The 17,365-nt window shown below is 61.3% G+C and overlaps 1 protein-coding gene across 1 annotated transcript; it reads left to right on the top strand.

Annotated features, from left to right (window-relative positions):
- The first annotated feature begins 238 nt into the window (after positions 1-238).
- Positions 239-15,648, top strand: ITIH1 (inter-alpha-trypsin inhibitor heavy chain 1). The gene is made up of 22 exons (XM_058292604.2): positions 239-381; positions 1,181-1,349; positions 1,942-2,108; positions 2,559-2,663; positions 2,999-3,161; positions 3,647-3,757; positions 5,471-5,596; positions 5,682-5,798; positions 6,391-6,559; positions 6,648-6,773; positions 7,678-7,859; positions 8,370-8,555; positions 10,244-10,383; positions 11,028-11,182; positions 11,283-11,297; positions 11,567-11,584; positions 12,010-12,090; positions 12,222-12,335; positions 13,429-13,630; positions 14,465-14,637; positions 15,134-15,245; positions 15,373-15,648. Exons 2-22 carry the CDS (start codon positions 1,236-1,238, stop codon positions 15,500-15,502), a joined length of 2,706 nt encoding a protein of 901 aa, XP_058148587.1. The 5' UTR covers positions 239-381; positions 1,181-1,235; the 3' UTR covers positions 15,503-15,648.
- Positions 15,649-17,365: the final 1,717 nt, after the last annotated feature.

Genomic DNA, 17,365 nt, shown 5'->3' with positions numbered 1-17,365 from the left:
GCCCCCCACATTTCATCACGCTGATGCCTGGTGGTAGGCATCAGACCCAACACACCATGGGCTCGGTCAACACGGGAGTGGAAACAAACAGAACCTCAAATGTACAGTTTTGTGTCTCTCCATCTCATCTTCCTCCAGGGCCAGGAAACAGGCCAAAAGGTCATCCTGGCTGGGGACAATAAACCCTTTTCCAAAAGCTTCCCCATAAGACAAAGTCCAGGACAAGCAAATAGAGATCAGCGAGGCCTTGGGCCCCCGCACCTCATCAGGTTGCAGCAGCCAACACGCCCCACCTGGGGTCACACAGTGGACTGGCTGGGGGCCACGTCTACCCCAGTGTGCTGTCACTTGTGGGGGACAGAGAAAATGAAGAAACTGCAGGTACGAGAGGGGTTTCTGGGGGTCTTCAATGCTTCTCTGTTCTTCCTCATAACGCAGAGGCCGTTCTGGTATTTATGGGATGGTCACAGGCTTGGGCTCTGTAGTTCTGTCACTTGCTGTCACACCACGAGGGTAAACTTAGACAATAGACTTAGACGATGTGTTGCACACAATCAGCCCTCGCTTGTGGAGAGGAGTCATTCGCCTTCCTCTCCCCTTGGCTGTCAGGCTTCACCGCCCAGGAGGAAGGACGAGGCTCACTGCTGTTCTTTCCAAATCTGGGCAAGAAGGTCCAGGGATATGAGCTAGTGGCCCGAGGCCTGTGTCATCCGTTCCGCCTCCCCTTGGCAGCCCAGACTCCCTCTGGCAGAAATGTCACTGGGCTTGGTGCCACCAGAAGCGTGGGCTCGGGGAGAAGTCGTGGCACTTCCTAAGCCACATCTGCCTCCTGAGACAGCCAAAGCAGGGTTGTCTGAAAAGCTTATTGATGCTGAAAGAATTCTGAAAGCAAAGCCTGACAAAGCCTCGAAGTCCATTTTGAACTGTGACTTCTTGCCACATGTCACCTTATCTCCAGGGTCACCCTATGCCAGACCCATAGGGTCCCCCAGGATGAGGAACCAGCCGGGGTCCTCCCGATTCTCGGCAGTTCTAGACAGAGGGGCACAGGCCGGAGTCTGGGCAGGAGTTAACAAGTCCCAGAATCCTCCCCATGAGAAAGTTTTCATTGCCGATTCTCGATTCCCCAAATTGTAATATTTGCCTTGCCTTGTCTAATGTTTAATCCACGTTTATCCAGCACCTTATTGATCACTGGCCTGAGTGAAGTGACAGGCCGCAGGAACCCAGAGACCATGGACGGCGCCACGGGGCTGCAGGTGCTGCTGTGCTTATACCTGGTGGCCGCCCCCGGCCTGCAGGCCATGCCCCCTCTGGGGTCAGCCGCAGGCAGGCCCAGGGGCATTGAGGTATGTGGCTAGCCCCAGGGGCAGAAGCAGGTAGATGGGCTGGGCTGGGCTGCTGGAAGGACTCAAGACCCCACACCAGGTTCTGGGGTCACCCCCTGCCCTTCCCTGCCCCTACTGGAAAGGAGAGCTCCCAATAGCACGGAGGAGGCGAGGCCGGAGGGACAGAGGGCACGGCTGGGCCTCAGTCCTGAGGACGGGCCCTGCTCCCCTGCGCGTTGGCACTCACCTTTGACCCCGGTTTTGTTTTGCGGAAGTGGCAGGCTGTAGACACAGTGAGTGAGAGCCTCGGCTGGAGGGTTTGCCATGGGGCGCCCTACACGCAGTCTCATTTCCCTGTCCCTCTGGGAGGGTGTTCCTCTGTAAGAGTCCTAGGCAGAGGGGATGTGCGTCTCCCGGACTCAGTCACCCGCTCCCATCTCTCCCCGTGCCCCACTGCGCAGCGGGGAAGGAAGAACTGGTCTTTCCGGGGGCCTGGCTCGCTCGCCCAGCGCCTCGGCATCTTGCGTCAGAGCTGGGGGCCGAGCCCCCGCGTGTGGAGGGAGCCTCTCGCTGCCTCAGATGCCCCCATCCCAGGCGTCACGTCTCATTTCAGACCGTCGACGGCGTGATCATCCGGACCTTGAAAGTCAACTGCAAAGTCACCTCTCGCTTCTCCCACTGTGTCATCACCAGCCAAGTGGTCAACACGGCCGACCAGGCCAAGGAAGTGGCCTTTGACGTGGAAATCCCCAAAACGGCCTTCATCAGCGACTTTGCCATGTGTGTGTCCCTGCCCCCACCCAGGTCCCACAGCCCCTGCCCCGAGGGGTCCATCTACCACGTCCCGGCCTAAGACCATGGCTCGGAGTGGCCAGGCGGTGCAGGCCATCTCCCCGCTGCCAAAAGGGCCACAGGCCAGCAGGAAGGAGCCTGTTAGGTCTGCTCTTGGCTCTCATCTTGGGGAGCAAACTGGACTCCGTGAGCATGTTCCTCAGCCACGGGCCCAGGGGCAAAGGCCGGGATCCGAGGCTTCTTGCTGGACTCAGAGACCACGGCTGCCCGTCTCGCTGCCCGTGGGCCCCTGAGCACCGCAGGGGGCAGTGGGAGGCCAGTCAGGGCGCACCTTCCTGCGAGCGTGCATGGGGACGGGGGTCCTGAGCACCTCCCGCAGGAAGGGCTTGTGCAGCCACGGAGGACCTGCCCCCTGAGGACCCTCCTCCTTCCCTGCAGCACATCAGATGGGACGGCATATGTCGCGAACATAAAGGACAAAGTGTTGGCGTGGAAGCAGTACCGGAAGGCAGCCATCTCCGGGGAGACTGCCGGCCTGGTCAGGTGAGTCAGGGCCCTGCTGGCCCAGCATCTGGGGCCGCCCTCCCCGGCTAGGGCAGACCTGAGAGCTGCAAGGTGGCTTTGGGTGGAGAACAGCCGCAGGCCGATAGAAGAGTGAGCAAACTGCCTGAGGCCCAGTGCTGGCACAGGTGCTCTGGACAAGGTCCACATCAACCTTGGGAGAAGGGCCCTAACCCTGACCGGCCAGCTGGGACAAAGGCAGAGAAACCTGGAAGCAGTGCTGAAATAAGAGGAATGCTTCTGAGCACCATGCTTTAAGAGACAAGGGCCCAGGCTCATGGACCATCCATCTGTCATTGCCCCTGTGGCACGTCCAGGGCTTCGGGGAGGACGATGGAGCAATTCGCCATCCATCTCAACGTCAGTCCCCGAAGCAAGGTCACATTCCAGCTGACCTACGAGGAGGTGCTGAAGCGAAAATTTAAGCAGTACGACATCGTCATCAAAGTCAAACCCAAGCAGCTGGTGCATCATTTTGAGGTACATGGAGGTGACCCCCACAACACGGGGGGTCTCACCATGGCTCTGAGCATTGGTGAGCCTTCACCACAGGCCAGTCCCGGCCTGAGAACACAGGGGAGGGGCTGGACACCTTCTCGGGTATGGACTCCCATGGCCTTTCCTTGGGCAGAGAGGTCCCTGTACCCTCCACCCTCCTCCTCTCTGAGCCTCGGTTTGCACATCTGTTAAATGGGGGATTCCTGCCACAAGGATCATAAGACACGTCCTGGTGGTCTGTTAACCAGAAAGTTCTGGGCAGCCTGAAGGGCTGTGGCTGTCGCTGGCACCTAAGAGGTGGCCCAGGTGTGCACACCTTCATTTGGCCAGTATTTTTGGAGGGTCTATGCCATGCCGTGCCCTGTGCTGAGCTCAGGTGGCCAGGACACATGCTGGCCCTTGGCCGAGACGTGATGATGACTGACCCGAAGGGGAGCCTTGGTCCAGGACTGGCTTCAATGTTGCAGATCGACGTGGACATCTTTGAGCCCCAGGGGATCAGCAAGCTGGACGCCCAGGCCTCCTTCCTCCCCCAGGACTTGGCCCAGACCATCAAGAAGTCCTTCTCAGGAAAAAAGGTGTGTGGAGCATCTGGAAGCAGGGCGGGCCCTCTCGGGCCTTCTGAGCCTGGCCCCAGCCCTTATGGACAGTCCAGATTTGGGCTGAGAACCAGGCAGGGGCATCAGCTGCCCTCGGGGTGAGGGAGGCGGTACCCCCTGGTTGGTGTCCGAGGGAAACTCTGTTCTCTCGGTTCCTGGAGCCAGTTAGCAAAAGCATCCCAGCACAATGAGACTGGGGGGCCCCAGCCCTGGCCCCACCACTCCCTGGCTGTCTGGTCTGGGATGAGTTGCTGGTCTGCTTGTGCCTCAGTTTCCTCCTTGTCTGCCTCACATCCATGGGAAAGCATGCAGGAAAAGGTATGCACATGAGCAGACTGCAGGTGCTGTTGTGGTTAAGACTCCAAGCTTCAGTTTTCTGGGAAACTTAATTTTGGAAAGGACTTTGTTCTCATCCAGATCCTTGCCTAGAAGTCCCTGCTTGCCCCCTCCCTAGGACCCAGAAAAAAGTGGCATAGGGTGGTGCCAGCTAGTGTTCTGTTTCCTGGCTCACCCTCCACCCAAGCCATGAGCAAACCCTCAAGCTCCCACCAGTCTTGTTCGTGACTCCACAGCAATTCATATAAAAAGAAACGTGTCTTATAGCTTGGGGGAGTTCCTCCAATTGAAAGGAAAAAATGACACACTTGCTTTCAGCGTTGGACCAAGGGAATGGGTCTTTGTCTCCTACCAATTTTTTCAAGTTTTCCTTTGATGCGCATATCTTATTCTTAGAACAAACAAACAAAAGATAAAAAGCTCTTTAAAGAAAATGTGGACAGGGCAGAAGTGTAGAAAAGTCTAGAGTAAAAAGCATGCCCAGCTTCCCTGAGCACCAAGTCAAGCCAGCCCTCAGCCCCTGCTCCGGGCCTTTCCTTCTGTTCTTGACTCTCTCCAGGTGGGTTTTATTTTCCAGCACAGTGTTGTAGCATTGATTTTTTATTTTTTATTATTATTTTATTTCTCTCCCCTTCCCTCCCTCTCTCCCCAGTTGTCTGCTCTCTGTGTCCATTCATTGTGTGTTCTTCTGTGTCTGCTTGCATTCCTGTCAGTGGCATTGGGAATCTGTATCTCTTTTTATTGCATCATCTTGCTGCGTCAGCTCTCCGTGTGTACAGCGCCACTCCAGGGCAGGCTGGACTTTATTTCGCATTGGGTGGCTCTCCTTATGGGGCACACTCTTTGAGCATGGGGCTCCCCTATGTGGGGGACACCCCTGTGGGGCACGGCACTCCTTGAGTGCATCAGCACTGTGCGTGGGCCAGCTCATCGCAAGGGTCAGGAGGACCTGGGTTTGAACCCTGGACCTCCCATGTGGTAGGGGGACGCTCTATCCATTGAGCCAAGTCTGCTTCTATAGCCTTGATTTTCCACTTGACAATGTGGGTTGACTAGTGCCCCTCATGCCATCATACTGTTACTATTTTGCTCGTTTATTTACCCCAACTGGTGATGTTCATTGTAGAAAACCCCAACAATTCAGAAGAAGCAAAGAAACAGATCTTTTCTCCCACCACCTATAGGCACTGTCAGCACTGGGTGGGGGCCCCGCCAGACTTTATTTCTATGCTCACGCAATCACACACACCCATACTCACACACACACACACACACACGCCTTCTTACCTTGTCTTCGCAAACATCCTGTTTGCGGCTGCGTAATCCGGTAACGCCTGACGCTCTCCATGATTCCAGGGCCACGTGTCTTTCCGCCCCACGGTGAGCCAGCAGCAGTCCTGCCCCACATGCACCACCTCCTTGCTGAACGGGGACTTCAAGGTGACCTACGACGTCAACCGGGACAAGCTCTGTGACCTCCTAGTGAGTCCGAGCCTTCTGGCCCAAGCCTCAGTGCGTGGGCACGGGGTGCTGGGGACAGAGGCCTCACGCGTTTCTCACACTTCAGGTCGCCAATAACCACTTCGCCCACTTCTTCGCCCCCCAAAATCTGAAGAATCTGAACAAGAACCTGGTTTTTGTGATTGACATCAGTAACTCCATGGAAGGCCAGAAAGTGAAGCAGGTGCAACTGCGGCTTGAAATGTTTTGCCCCGTCATCCACCCTAGGCTGGTTTTGCCACCAGGGTTCGGGTTAGGATTTCTGCTCTTGTTTGGGGGCAGTGATTCATGGAAATTGCAGGGGTCAGGGGCCCTGGACTCAGCCACCGGTTCCCCACTGTGCCGCCCGGGCAAGCCTGTTTGCCCTAATGGCAAAACTGGGAATGATTGCAAGGCCCTCAGGGCCTAGGTGTTTATGGGTGGAGAAGGGATTGGAAGGCGGAAACTCTGTGCTCAGCGTGCAGGGGATAAGTGTGGGCCCCCGGGCAGCGCCCTTCGGCAGGGCACCACCAGCCCTTCAGTGGTCCAGTGCCCGGCCCATGGTGCCGTGAAGCCTCAGCTGGACAGGCGGGACTTTGAAAGGACAGCCCCATCCCAACCCCCCCACCGCCTCCCCTTGGCCTCTCATCCTCCTCACGTGGCCCCAGGGACCGACAGGACAGCGCCCCCTGGGGCCACCTGGCTCTCCTAACCATCCCTTCCTGCTCTTCTGTCCCGGCCCTGAGACGGGGCCACCCTGGGGCGGTGTCCCTCCACTGACCGCCGTGTCCTTGCAGACCAAGGAGGCCCTCCTTAAAATCCTGGATGACATGCGGCCAGGGGACTACTTCGACCTGGTTCTCTTCGGGACTCAAGTGCAGTCGTGGAGGGGCTCGCTGGTGCAGGCCTCCCCCGCCAACCTGCAGGCGGCGCGAGACTTCGTGCGGCGCTTCTCCCTCCAGGGCGGTAAGGGCAGGGGTCTCGGGCCGCCGCCGTGTCGCCTCTGGGCCCTGGGGATGAAGATGGATGCCGGTCTGCTTTCTCCCCTTTGCAGCCACAAACCTGAACGGAGGTTTGCTCCGGGGAATTGAGATCTTGAACGGAGCTCAGCAAAGCCTCCCGGAACTCAGGAACCACGCGTCGGTTCTCATCATGTTAACAGACGGCGAGCCCACCGAGGGTAAGCGCCTCGAGGACTGCCTTGGGAGGTGGTGACCTCCCTGCTGTTGGAGGCATTCAAGCCGAGGTCAGAAACACAGTCACTGGGGATGCTGTCGGGGATGGGGGGGTAGAAAGGCTCAGGGTAAAGTCAAGCATTGGTCTAGAAACGGCTTAGATCGCCATGTCTGTGGGTTCTCCGAGACGTCCTACATGTTGGAAGTTTAGGGAATTTTCTGTAAGACGTGGGGCTGCATGGGGCCCTAGAGCAAGGGCAGGATTCCTAGGTTGCATTTAATGAACTGTTCAGGGAACACCTACTGTGTGCCAAGTGCAAGGCTAGGGACCAGGAGGGATAACAAGAGAACGAGATGTGTCTCTGCTCTCAAGGAACCCAGGGTCCCCTGGGGGAGGCAGGTCCAGGAACAGAGGCTCTGTCGAGGTCCCTGAAAGAACAGGGGGCTGCAGGACCATGGACAAGGGGCAACTGGCCTGGCCAGGGTCTGGGAAGGCTTCCTGGAGGAGGTGACTCCGGAGCTCAATCCAGAAGGAGAGGCAGGAATGGACCCCCGGCCGAGGGGGCCCCATGAGCAAAGCCACAGCGTGTGTACCTGGGGACTGCAGACAGGTGAGGACACAGGTGGGGTGGGGGTGAAAAGGTCGACAAGGCCTCACAGGCCACAGCCAGCAGCCACAGAGGGTTTCGAGTGGGGTAGCCAAGTCAGGGCTGCTTGTGACCAATTCATAGAAACGGGGGGTCTGCGAGGGACCCTGCAGGCAGCTGTTGTAGTCCCCCAGTGAGCCAGGAGGAGGTGTTGCTTCGAGACACCTGTGGGGCTGGAGAGGGCAGACCCCACGGAGTGTGCCCCCCAACGCCCCCTCGTGCCCCACGTGCCTGTGGACCGGGCCCTGGTGTGTGGCTGCAGGGGTGACGGACCGTTCCCAAATCCGCGAGAACGTCCGCAACGCCATCCAGGGCAGGTTCCCCCTGTACAACCTGGGCTTCGGCAACAAGATGGACTTCAGCTTCCTGGAGGCCATGTCCTTAGAGAACAGCGGGCAGGCCCAGAGGATCTACGAGGACCACGACGCCACCCAGCAGCTGCAGGTCATTCCCCCTCGCCCCCCACCCCGCCTCGCCCAGATACACCCACCGCCAACCGCACCCGTGGGGCTGGCTCGGCAGCCGTTGGCCCAGCAGCTCAGCGGAGCACCGGGCTCGAATCAGCGGTGTGACCTGGAACCAGTTTCTTAACCTCTCCCTGCCTCAGCCTTCTCTTCTAAAGCGGGGACCCCCCCGCCCACTTGGTGAGCAGGAACAGGACAGTGTTTGCAGAGTGCTGGTCTCAGGGCCCTACACAGCTGGCCTTCGCCCAACACGGTCACCCGTGCCAGAGGGTGGTCTTTGCCTTGGCGGTGCTCCCAGCCGGGGGCATGAGCAGGCGGGGCTGTTGGGAGCTGGGGAGCAGGAGGCGATACCCACAACTTGTAGCCAGATGTGCTGAGGTGGGTCAAAGCCCAGGGCAGAGATGGGGCAGCTTCCCATCAGTGGCAGGGACCCGGGACCCGGCGCTCAGGGGACCCCCTGGCTCTGAGGCCGCGGCCACCGGCCCTGCAGGGTTTCTACAGCCAGGTAGCCACGCCCCTGCTGGTGGATGTGGAGCTGCAGTACCCCCGGGAGGCCATCTCGGCCCTGACCCAGCACCGCCACAAGCAGTACTACGAAGGCTCGGAGATTGTGGTGGCCGGGCGCGTCGCCGACGGCAAGCGGGGCAGCTTCCAGGCTGGCGTGCGGGCCCAGGGGGTGAGTGGATGGCCATGTGGGTGCTGCACCCAGCGTCTCCAACCCTGCCCTGTCCCCCACCCTGCCTACCCCCAGAGTAGCACCCCAGACCTCCCAGGCCTGACGACCCCTCCACACAGATGTCCCGGAGATTGGACTGGCTGGAATGAGCAGTTTGAAGCGCCTTGGCCCAAAAATGGGCCACCTGTTTCTCTTACTATCACTCTCCTGAGGGAGTGAGCAAACAGGAGGCAATCCTTCCCCTGTGGCGTGACAACGCTTTCCTGAACACCTACTGTGTGCATGGGGTGCAGCATGTGTGTGTGTGTGGACAAGGGGGTCATGAGTGTGTGAGACCTGGGCCCTGCCCACACAGGGGGTGAAGGATCAGAACATGGGCTTTGAGTGGGGAGTGGGGTCCTCTCTATGCCTCAGTTTCTTTTTCTACACCATGGGGTAACACCCCACTAGAGTGTTGTGTGGAATAAATGAAATAATCCATGTAACATGCAGAGCTGCCCACCATTATTGTAGTGGGGAGAGAAGGCAGATAAGTGCAGTAACAAGTTGAATGACGCAGGCCACTTGGGACACAGTGGGCATTTAGAGGCAGGGTTATGGTGCAAGCAACCTAGCAGTCAGGTGCTCATTGGTCTCCTCCATGAGGAGAATTCCATGAGGGCAGGGCCTGGTCTGCCTTTCCCGCAGGATCCCCAGGACCCGCCAAGTCTGGCTCACAGAGGGTGCTCAGCAAGCATTTGTAGAATGAATGGATAGATGGATGGATGGGTGGGTGAGTGGGTGGATGGATGGATAGGGGATGAGTGGGTGGATGGATGGGAGGATGGGTGGGAGGATGGGTGGGAGGATGGGTAGGTGGATGGTTGGGAGGATAGTAGGTGGATGGTTGGGAGGATGAGTAGGTGGATGGATGGGTGGATGGGTGGATGGATGGATGGTTGGGAGGATGGGTGGATGGATGGTTGGGAGGATGAGTAGGTGGGTGGATGGATGGAAGGATGGGTGGATGGATGGATGGGAGGATGGGTAGATGGATGGATGGGAGGATGGGTGAATAGATGGATGGGTGGATGGATGGTTGGGAGGATGAGTGGGAGGATGGGTAGGTGAACTGATGGATGGGTGGATGGGTGGATGGGTGGATGGATGAATGGATGAGTGAGAGCATGGGTGGATGGGTGGATGGATGGATGGATGAGTGGGAGGATGGGTAGATAGGTGGATGGGAGGATGGGTAGGTGAGAGGATGAATGGATAGGTGGATGGATGGGTGGGAGGATGGATGGAAGGATGGGTGGATGGATGGTCGGGAGGATAGGAGGATGGGTGAATGGATGGTTGGGAGGATGGGTAGGAGGGAGGATGGATGAATGGGAGGATGGATGGGTGGATGGTTGGGTGGATGGATAGATGGATGAGTGGCAGGATGGGTGGATGGGTGGATGAGAGGATGGGTGGATGGGTGGATGGATGGATGGATGGATGGATGAATGAATGGATGAGTGAATGGGTGAGGGAGGGACAGAGGGAAGGAGGAAGGATGAGGAGAACAGGCTCAGGACAGGGGTTTGTGTGGCTGAGAATGAAGCACAGAGACCCAACAACAGCAGGCCCCCTCGGGCCCCCAGGCTTCAGCCTAAGGCTGAGCTCATAACGGCACCAGGCCTCTCACCCACCTCAAACCTCAGGAGGGCCAAGAATTCAAGACAACCTGCCTGGTGGATGAGGAAGAGATGAAGAAGCTGCTCCGTGAGCGTGGCCACATGCTGGAGAACCATGTGGAGCGCCTCTGGGCCTACCTGACCATCCAGGAGCTGCTAGCCAAGCGGTATGACCCTTGGGGCTGCCTGGGGTGGGCCCTGTGCACCTCTGCACACACATACCCCACCCAGCCCCAGGCTGTCGGACCCATGAGGCAAATGGTCAAGGGGTGGTTCTGGGCCCTTGAACTTGTAAGCAGGTCAGATTTACTTTTCTCTTTCTGGTCTGCCCACTAAGTTAATATCAACCAGCCAGTCAATAGTGTGGACAGGGCCCTGTCGGGGGCACAGGGCAGCCCACTGTTTACCTACACCAAGTCCCCGCAGGGGCAGCTACCCTGCGTGGTATGGCTGCTGGGTCACCCATCCTCACAGCGTTTGAGGGAATTCTCTCCTCATCCCCATTTCCGACAAGCAAACTGAGGCTCAGAGAGGTTAGAGCCCCGGTCCCAGGCCTCCCGGTCCTTAACTTTTCCGAGTCTCTCTGAGGCGCACACCCTCCACCTCCAAACCATCTTCTGGCCCGTTTCCCGCTTTCTCTGTGGGAAGCCATTAAACCAGGAGGCCTGGAGGACCCGTTCACTGAACGGGGGCCTCGGAGGCGCTCGACGCGTTTGTTGAGTGCCTGGGTGAGCGAGTGCGTGCGTGAACGGAGGAGGGCACGGAGGGCGAGCTTCCACCGCCCAGGCGGCAGAGCGGGGCCTGCCCGCAGGACGATGGTGAACGGGAAGGAGAGGGCCAACCTGTCGGCCGAGGCGCTGGGGCTGTCCCTGGCCTACCAGTTCGTGACCCCGCTGACCTCCATGACCATCGGCGGCATGGTGGACCAGGACGGCCTGGAGCCCGTCATCGACAAGCCACCGGAGGGTACGGGCTGCGGGGCCACAGCTGGCAGCCAGGGGCTGCGGGGGCATTTCTGAGGCCCCCCCCCGCCGACTCTAATTCTCCCCCCCCCCCTCGCTTCCAGACTCTCTGCCCTTGGGTGAGTTCCCAGGCGTGTTGGTGTTAGCGAGAGGCTCTCGGAGCCCGTTCTCCTGCCTCCGCTCCTTCGCCCAGGCTCGTTGCTGCTCCGGGACGCCCTTCCCCGCTTGGGTGCAAACACGTGGCCGCCGCCTCTGTGCTTCGTGAGCCTTTGCCCAGCCCCCGCTGGCAGCACCCGGGCCCCTCCGTGCGGCTGTGAGGCGGGCCCGGGGCCTGCCCGGGGAGTGGGGCGCCGTGGTGATGCACCCTCCCTGTGGTTGTCTTCTTCAGAGATGCTGGGACGAAGGAGTAAGTGACAGCCAGCCCGACAGCACGTGTCTCCACCTCTCTCTGCTCCTTCAGGCTCTGCTTTCAGTCCCGACCAGCCCCCCGAGTTACACCCCCATTTGCCTGGCCAGGAAGCCACGGCTTAAGGCCTCTCGCTGGGAATCCTTAGTTCAGCCCCTCTGACGGGGGCCTGTCTCCCCCACCCTTAGCCCCCCAGCCCTCCCACGACCCCATGGAGAGAGGCAGAACGGGCCAGCCCACCACGGCCGGCCAAACTTCTGGCCCCACATCCCAGGGGCAGCCCAGAGCCTGCGGTGTCCTGTGTCCACTTCTGCCCCTGTGGGCCTCAGGCCAGCCGCCCAGGGGGCAGGGGCGTCAGGAAAGGGGCCGGCAGCTGGGAGCGGGGTGGCCGCCTTCCCGCGACGCCGTTCACTCTCACCTGCCAGTGTTCAAGCTCCCGGCCTCGCAGGCTCCTCCTACGCACACCAGCCCCGACGTCCAGCAGGTGCCAGACCGAGTGACCGGCGGTGAGTCTCTGCGAGGGCCGAGGGATGCCCGCCCATGGGCGCCCGTGCCCACCCTGCCTTGTGGAGCCTTTGCCCTTGGCCGGCCCTCTCCCCCGAGGCCCCCTGTCATTGAGCCCATGCTGCGTCCCCAGTGGACGGGGATCCCCACTTCATCATCCACGTGCCCCAGAAGGAGGACGCTCTGTGCTTCAACATCAACGAGGAGCCTGGTGTGGTCCTGAGCCTGGTGCAGGACCCCGACACAGGTACCCCAACATCACGGCGCAGCCCGGGCTCCTCAACCCGGCCCTTCAGCCATGGACAGGGCAGTGGCCAAGGCCTCTGCTCCCCACCACCTCCCCGAGCGCAGCCTGCCTTCTTCTCTCCCCACCTGCGTGGCTGGGCCCAGCCCGGGCTGGCTTCAGCGGGTGAGACCTGTGCGGGCGCCAAGGCTGCGCTTGGTTTGCTGCTCTGCCGCCGCCATCTTTTTTTTATTTTTAATTTTACAGATTTATTTTTATTTATTTCGCTCCCCTTCCCCTTCCCCCGCCCCCGTTGTCTGTTCTCTGTGTCCATTTGCTGTGTGTTCTTCCGTGACTGCTTCTATCCTTATCAGCGGCACCGGGAATCTGTGTTTCTTTTTGTTGCATCATCTTGCTGTGTCAGCTCTCGGCGTGTGCGGCGCCATTCCTGGGCAGGCTGCACTTTTTTCACGCTGGGCGGCTCTCCTTATGGGGCGCACTCCTTGCACGTGGGGCTCTCCTACACAGGGGACACCCCTGTGTGGCACGGCACTCCTTGCACGCCTCAGCACTGTGCGTGGGCCAGCTCCACACGGGTCAGGAGGCCCTGGGTTTGAACCCTGGACCCTCCATATGGTAGGCGGATGCTCTATCCGTTGAGCCACGTCTGCTTCCCCTGCCACCATCTTGACAGTCTTCATTTTGGAACAAGGGGCCCCTCATCTTCAGCTGGCCCATCCACAGGTGTTTCCAGAGCATCTCCCAGGGGGGGGGATGCGGTGGGGACAGAGCAGAGTCACGTTCTCGTGGAGTTTAGGGAAGGGAGACAAACAGATGAACGAACTCACAGCAGGTCATTGCAGAGAGTGGGAGAGGGAGGGGGCCTTTGGCCGCTCAGGTCGGGGGAGGCCTCTGCGAAGACCCCATCTCAGGGCCTGGGGCCGCAGAGAAGGAGCAGGCACAAGCCCCATCCCCGGGGCCCGGACGCATATAAATGCAGCTTCCTGCGTCCACGGTGGCACTGGAGGACAGCGGGGTCTTCCAGGCGGGAGGCGCGGTGTGGGCCTAGGCAGGCCAGGCAGGGATCAAACGTGGCAGCCCCCTCGCCCCACTGCAGGTTTCTCCGTCAACGGGCAGCTCATCGGGGACGAGGCCGGGGGTGCGGGGCGGCCGGCGGCCACCTACTTCGGGCGCCTGGGGATCGCCAACCCCGCCACGGGCTTCCAGCTGGAGGTGACTCCTCAGAACATCACCGTGAACCCCGGCTGGGGCGGGCCCGTGTTCTCCTGGAAGGACCGGACCACGTTGTGGCAGGACGGGTAACCGGGCAGGGGCCGCACGGGAGGGGAGCCGGGGCAGGCGGGAGCCGTGGCATCGAGGGGCATTGGCCGGTTCAGCCAAGGCACGAAGGCCCCAGAGCCAGCTCCACTGCCCGCGCCTGCAGGGCCCTCTTCCCTGAGCCTGGCCGGCGGGGCCACCACTGGGCCTGCGCAGATCTGCGAGACCCTGTGGACCTCCTGCCACCCATTCCCTTGGTAGCAGATGTGTGCTCGGGACTCAGCTCCTGGACGCCTGCTCCCATCGTGGCCTCGCCTTTGGCCTACCTACCCCTCGCCACCAAACAAAGCCAGCTCGTCCTCCCAGGCCTGGCACAAGGCCACTTCCTCCCTGAAGCTTTCCCAGCCCCTTCCTCTGAACCGCAGTATTTTGGGACTTCCCTTCGGGCCCCTTGTGCTTGTTCCTTCCTTTACCCATTCGTTCAACAAAGTCTGCTGCACACTGGGGCCCGATGCTGAGCAGCAGAGCTCTGGGAAGAGGAGGGCAGAGTCTGGGGCAGGAGACACAGGGGACGAGTGGGAGTTCGAGGACACAGACTGTAATATTGGACAGGCCGGAGCCCAAGTCTTGGCTCCGTGTGACCTTGGGCAAGTTCCCTAACCTCTCTGGGCCTTGGTCCTCAGGGTTTGCATGGAGGCCCGGGACGGGCCTGTCACGCTGTAAGGGCCCGGCGCACAGCAGCAGCCCGTGGGCGGGAGCACGGCGCAGGGAACACCCGCCCATCTGGGGAGCGGGGGCCCTGGAGGCCGAGGGCGGCTGGACGGAGGGGGCGCGGCGTGGCGGCCCCCGCCCTCACGGCTGGCCCGGCCCTGCAGGTTGGTGGTGACCGTTGACCCCAGGAGTGGCCTGGTGGTGTCCGTGGCCGGCAGGGGCATCTTCAAGGCCATCCTGCACCGGGCGTGGAATGGCAGTGCCGTCCACCGGGACTTTCTGGGCTTCTACGTGCTGGACAGTCACCAGATGCCGGCGCGGACGCACGGGCTGCTGGGTATGGCCGGCCAGGCGGGCAGGGCTGTGGGGTGGGGGCTTCCTGGGGGGCCCCAGGCACCAAGGCAGGCCCCCTTCCCACATGGTCTCCAAGGCTCGGCTCTGCCGGGGTGGGGGGGCTAGGGCAGGGTCGTGTCCCTCAAAAAGGCTTCAGTGAGCCAGTTGGTGAGTGGGGAGGGGGCGCAGGGGGCTGCGGGGACCCGGTGGGCCATCGCCACATGGCTTCTCCCAGAGGCTTCCTGTGTACCCTACTCCCCGCCAGCCCCTTCCCCTCTAACCTCTCTCCTCTGGAAATGGTTAAAGAAGATGTGATGTAGGACCACCCGGAGCTACAGCGCGAGTATAGCCCGTGGCTCTGGGTGCCAATCCTACCGGAAACAGGCTCCCCCTTGAAAAGGGATTCGAGCAAAAGCTCTCAGCCTCCCGGGAGCACCTTCCAGGTCCAAGGCACGGGCGAGGCACCCAGGAGTTACCGAGCCTCCCACGTGCCTTCCCAGGACAATTCTTCCACCCCTTGGACTTCGAAGTGTCCAACATCCGTCCAGGCTCTGACCCCGCAAAGCCAGACGCCACCATGGTGGTGAAGGACCGCCGACTGACGGTGACCAGGTAGGCGGGCTGCCCGCCCCTCACGGGCCGGGACCTTCCTCTGAGCATTGCGCAGGTGGGGCAGGCTTCCTGGAGGAGGCGCAGCCCTGCCAGGTCCAAGGGCCGCGTCTGACTCATGTCTCCACAGGGGCTTGCAAAGAGCCTACAGCAACGACCCCCGGCACGCGGCCGATGTCACCTGCTGGTTCGTCCACAACAACGGGGCCGGGCTGATCGACGGCGTCCACACCGACTACATCGTCCCCGACATCTTCTGAGCCCCCGCGCAGCGCGCCTGTCCTGCCGCGGGACCCCGGCAGAGGAGACGGTGTCCTCACTGCCGCCCCAGCCACACCTCCCTTGCCCCGCCAGCCCCCGTGTCAAAGCACCCCAGGACTTCATTAAAGAGAGGTCGTGGCCAGCCGGCACTGGCTGCTTTCTGGGAGGGCGGATGATGGGGGGCAGCCCACGGGGCTGCCCATCAGGGCTCGTGGCGCCGGGTCCAGAGCCCCGACCCCAGCGGGCCCAGGAACTGGTGAGACCTGGTTGGAGGCCGGGGGTGGGGGGGGCCCCCGACTGCCCCCAGCACGCTCCACCCCATTCTCTGCGGCTGCCTGGCCTCATGCCCTCTGGGTCCCCCGAGTGTCCCCTGCACACAGCTCCCCCCAGTTCAGGGACCAGCGGACACTCCAGCAGCCTGTCCAGGCATGGTTGGCAGGACACAGCCAGGCCGGTGCTCCCTGTCGCCAAGGACCTTGCTTGAATTAACCAGATTTATGCTCACAACGGCTCATGCCCATTTGCATCTGAGGAAACTGAGGCACAAAGAGGTCCAGTGATCTGTCCAGAATCACCCAGCTTGTAGAGTCAGAGCTGGGATTTGAACCCACGCTGTCTAGGCTCAGATGCTGTGTCTTGAACCCCGTCAGGCTGGGAGGCCCGTGGGAGGGCAAAGCCTGTAGGAACCCGGTTCTGGATATTCCAAAGCGTCACTTAAAATGAGTGTAGGAAGGAAATGCTCGTGCCTGGCCTGAACCCTGAAGACGTTCTAGCAGGCCCACTGCGGGCAGGACCTCGGGAGGTGGACCCTGGACCCCTGTCCTCAACCTGGTGCCCCTGCGGGGGGGTCGCAACCTGGGACAGCAGCGCAGAGAAAGCCACTACCCGGAACCTGCGATTTCGAGGGGCCAGGGACAGCACCCCCTTTCTCCTCACACTGAGCCTGCCACTGGCCGGGCCCCTTCCCTGGCCTCACCTTGGAGCCACAGAAGGCCTCAGTCCAGGCGCGGCAGCCGAAACCCCCCGGGGAGCGCTGGGCCTCCACCCCGCCTTCCCCGCTGCCTCACTGACCCTTCTGCCCAGGCCCCCGACAGACGGGGCCCGGACGGAGCAAGGACGGGCTCTGAGGGCAGGGCCATCTCAGTGACACAAATGCAGAGCTCAAAGGCCGCCCTGGGCCTGGGGACGCAGAGCCCCTCCACGGCAGGCTGTGGGGCACTGTCAGGGACCAGCCTGCCTTCTGGGGCACCCGAGCCTTCCCAGGGAGCTGCCGGCTGGGTCCCCCGGGCAAGCCCCTGCCCACTTAGGCCTGGTTTTCCCCCTCCCGTAGGGTGGGCATGGGGTGAACCTGAAGAGCTCTTAGATCCTGTTGAATCCTAAGTTCTGCACGATGACTCTGGGCCCCTCCACGTCCCTGGCTATCCTTGGGGGACCTCTTGAGCAGCCTAAGAATCCTTATTTCAAGCCGCTCCCCCACCCCCCCACCCCCGGCGCCAAGCATTTGGGATGAGCCGTGGCCTAGAGGAAAGGGGCCGAGGAAGGTACACGGGCAGCTGCGGGGCCATGAGCAGGAGCCATTGGGCGACGTCGGGCAGGCTGAGAGTCCTGCCACCGCCCCAAGCTGCCCCGCGGTCGGCGAGCCCCAGGTGCTGAGAACGACCAGCCGAACCAGACGGGCAGGAGGCAGGCAGCGCGAGGGCCAGGCTGCAGGCCCGTGGGCGCAGCTCAGGGAGCGCTGGCCTCGGGCTCGGCACCTGCTGGCCACGGGCTCGGGCAGCTCCGAGCTTGGTGCCACTGGCAGGGGTTGGTGTGGGGAGCCTGGGAGCCTGCGGAAACAGGCGCCACCCAGCCAGGCCTCAAGT

This window comes from Dasypus novemcinctus, unplaced genomic scaffold (assembly GCF_030445035.2).
Source record: "Dasypus novemcinctus isolate mDasNov1 unplaced genomic scaffold, mDasNov1.1.hap2 scaffold_157, whole genome shotgun sequence".
NCBI classification, from domain to species: domain Eukaryota; kingdom Metazoa; phylum Chordata; class Mammalia; order Cingulata; family Dasypodidae; genus Dasypus; species Dasypus novemcinctus.
This window is presented reverse-complemented; position numbering and strand designations above follow the sequence as displayed.

What these genes read in the sequence shown, in the direction of transcription:
- ITIH1 (XM_058292604.2), top strand. Translation starts at nt 1,236, where the DNA reads ATGGACGGCGCCACGGGGCTGCAGGTGCTGCTGTGCTTATACCTGGTG. An exon ending in AAGGCCAGAAAGTGAAGCAG is followed by an intron (nt 5,799 to 6,390) that starts GTGCAACTGCGG and finishes GTGTCCTTGCAG; the next exon opens with ACCAAGGAGGCCCTCCTTAA. An exon ending in CAGGAGCTGCTAGCCAAGCG is followed by an intron (nt 10,384 to 11,027) that starts GTATGACCCTTG and finishes GCCTGCCCGCAG; the next exon opens with GACGATGGTGAACGGGAAGG.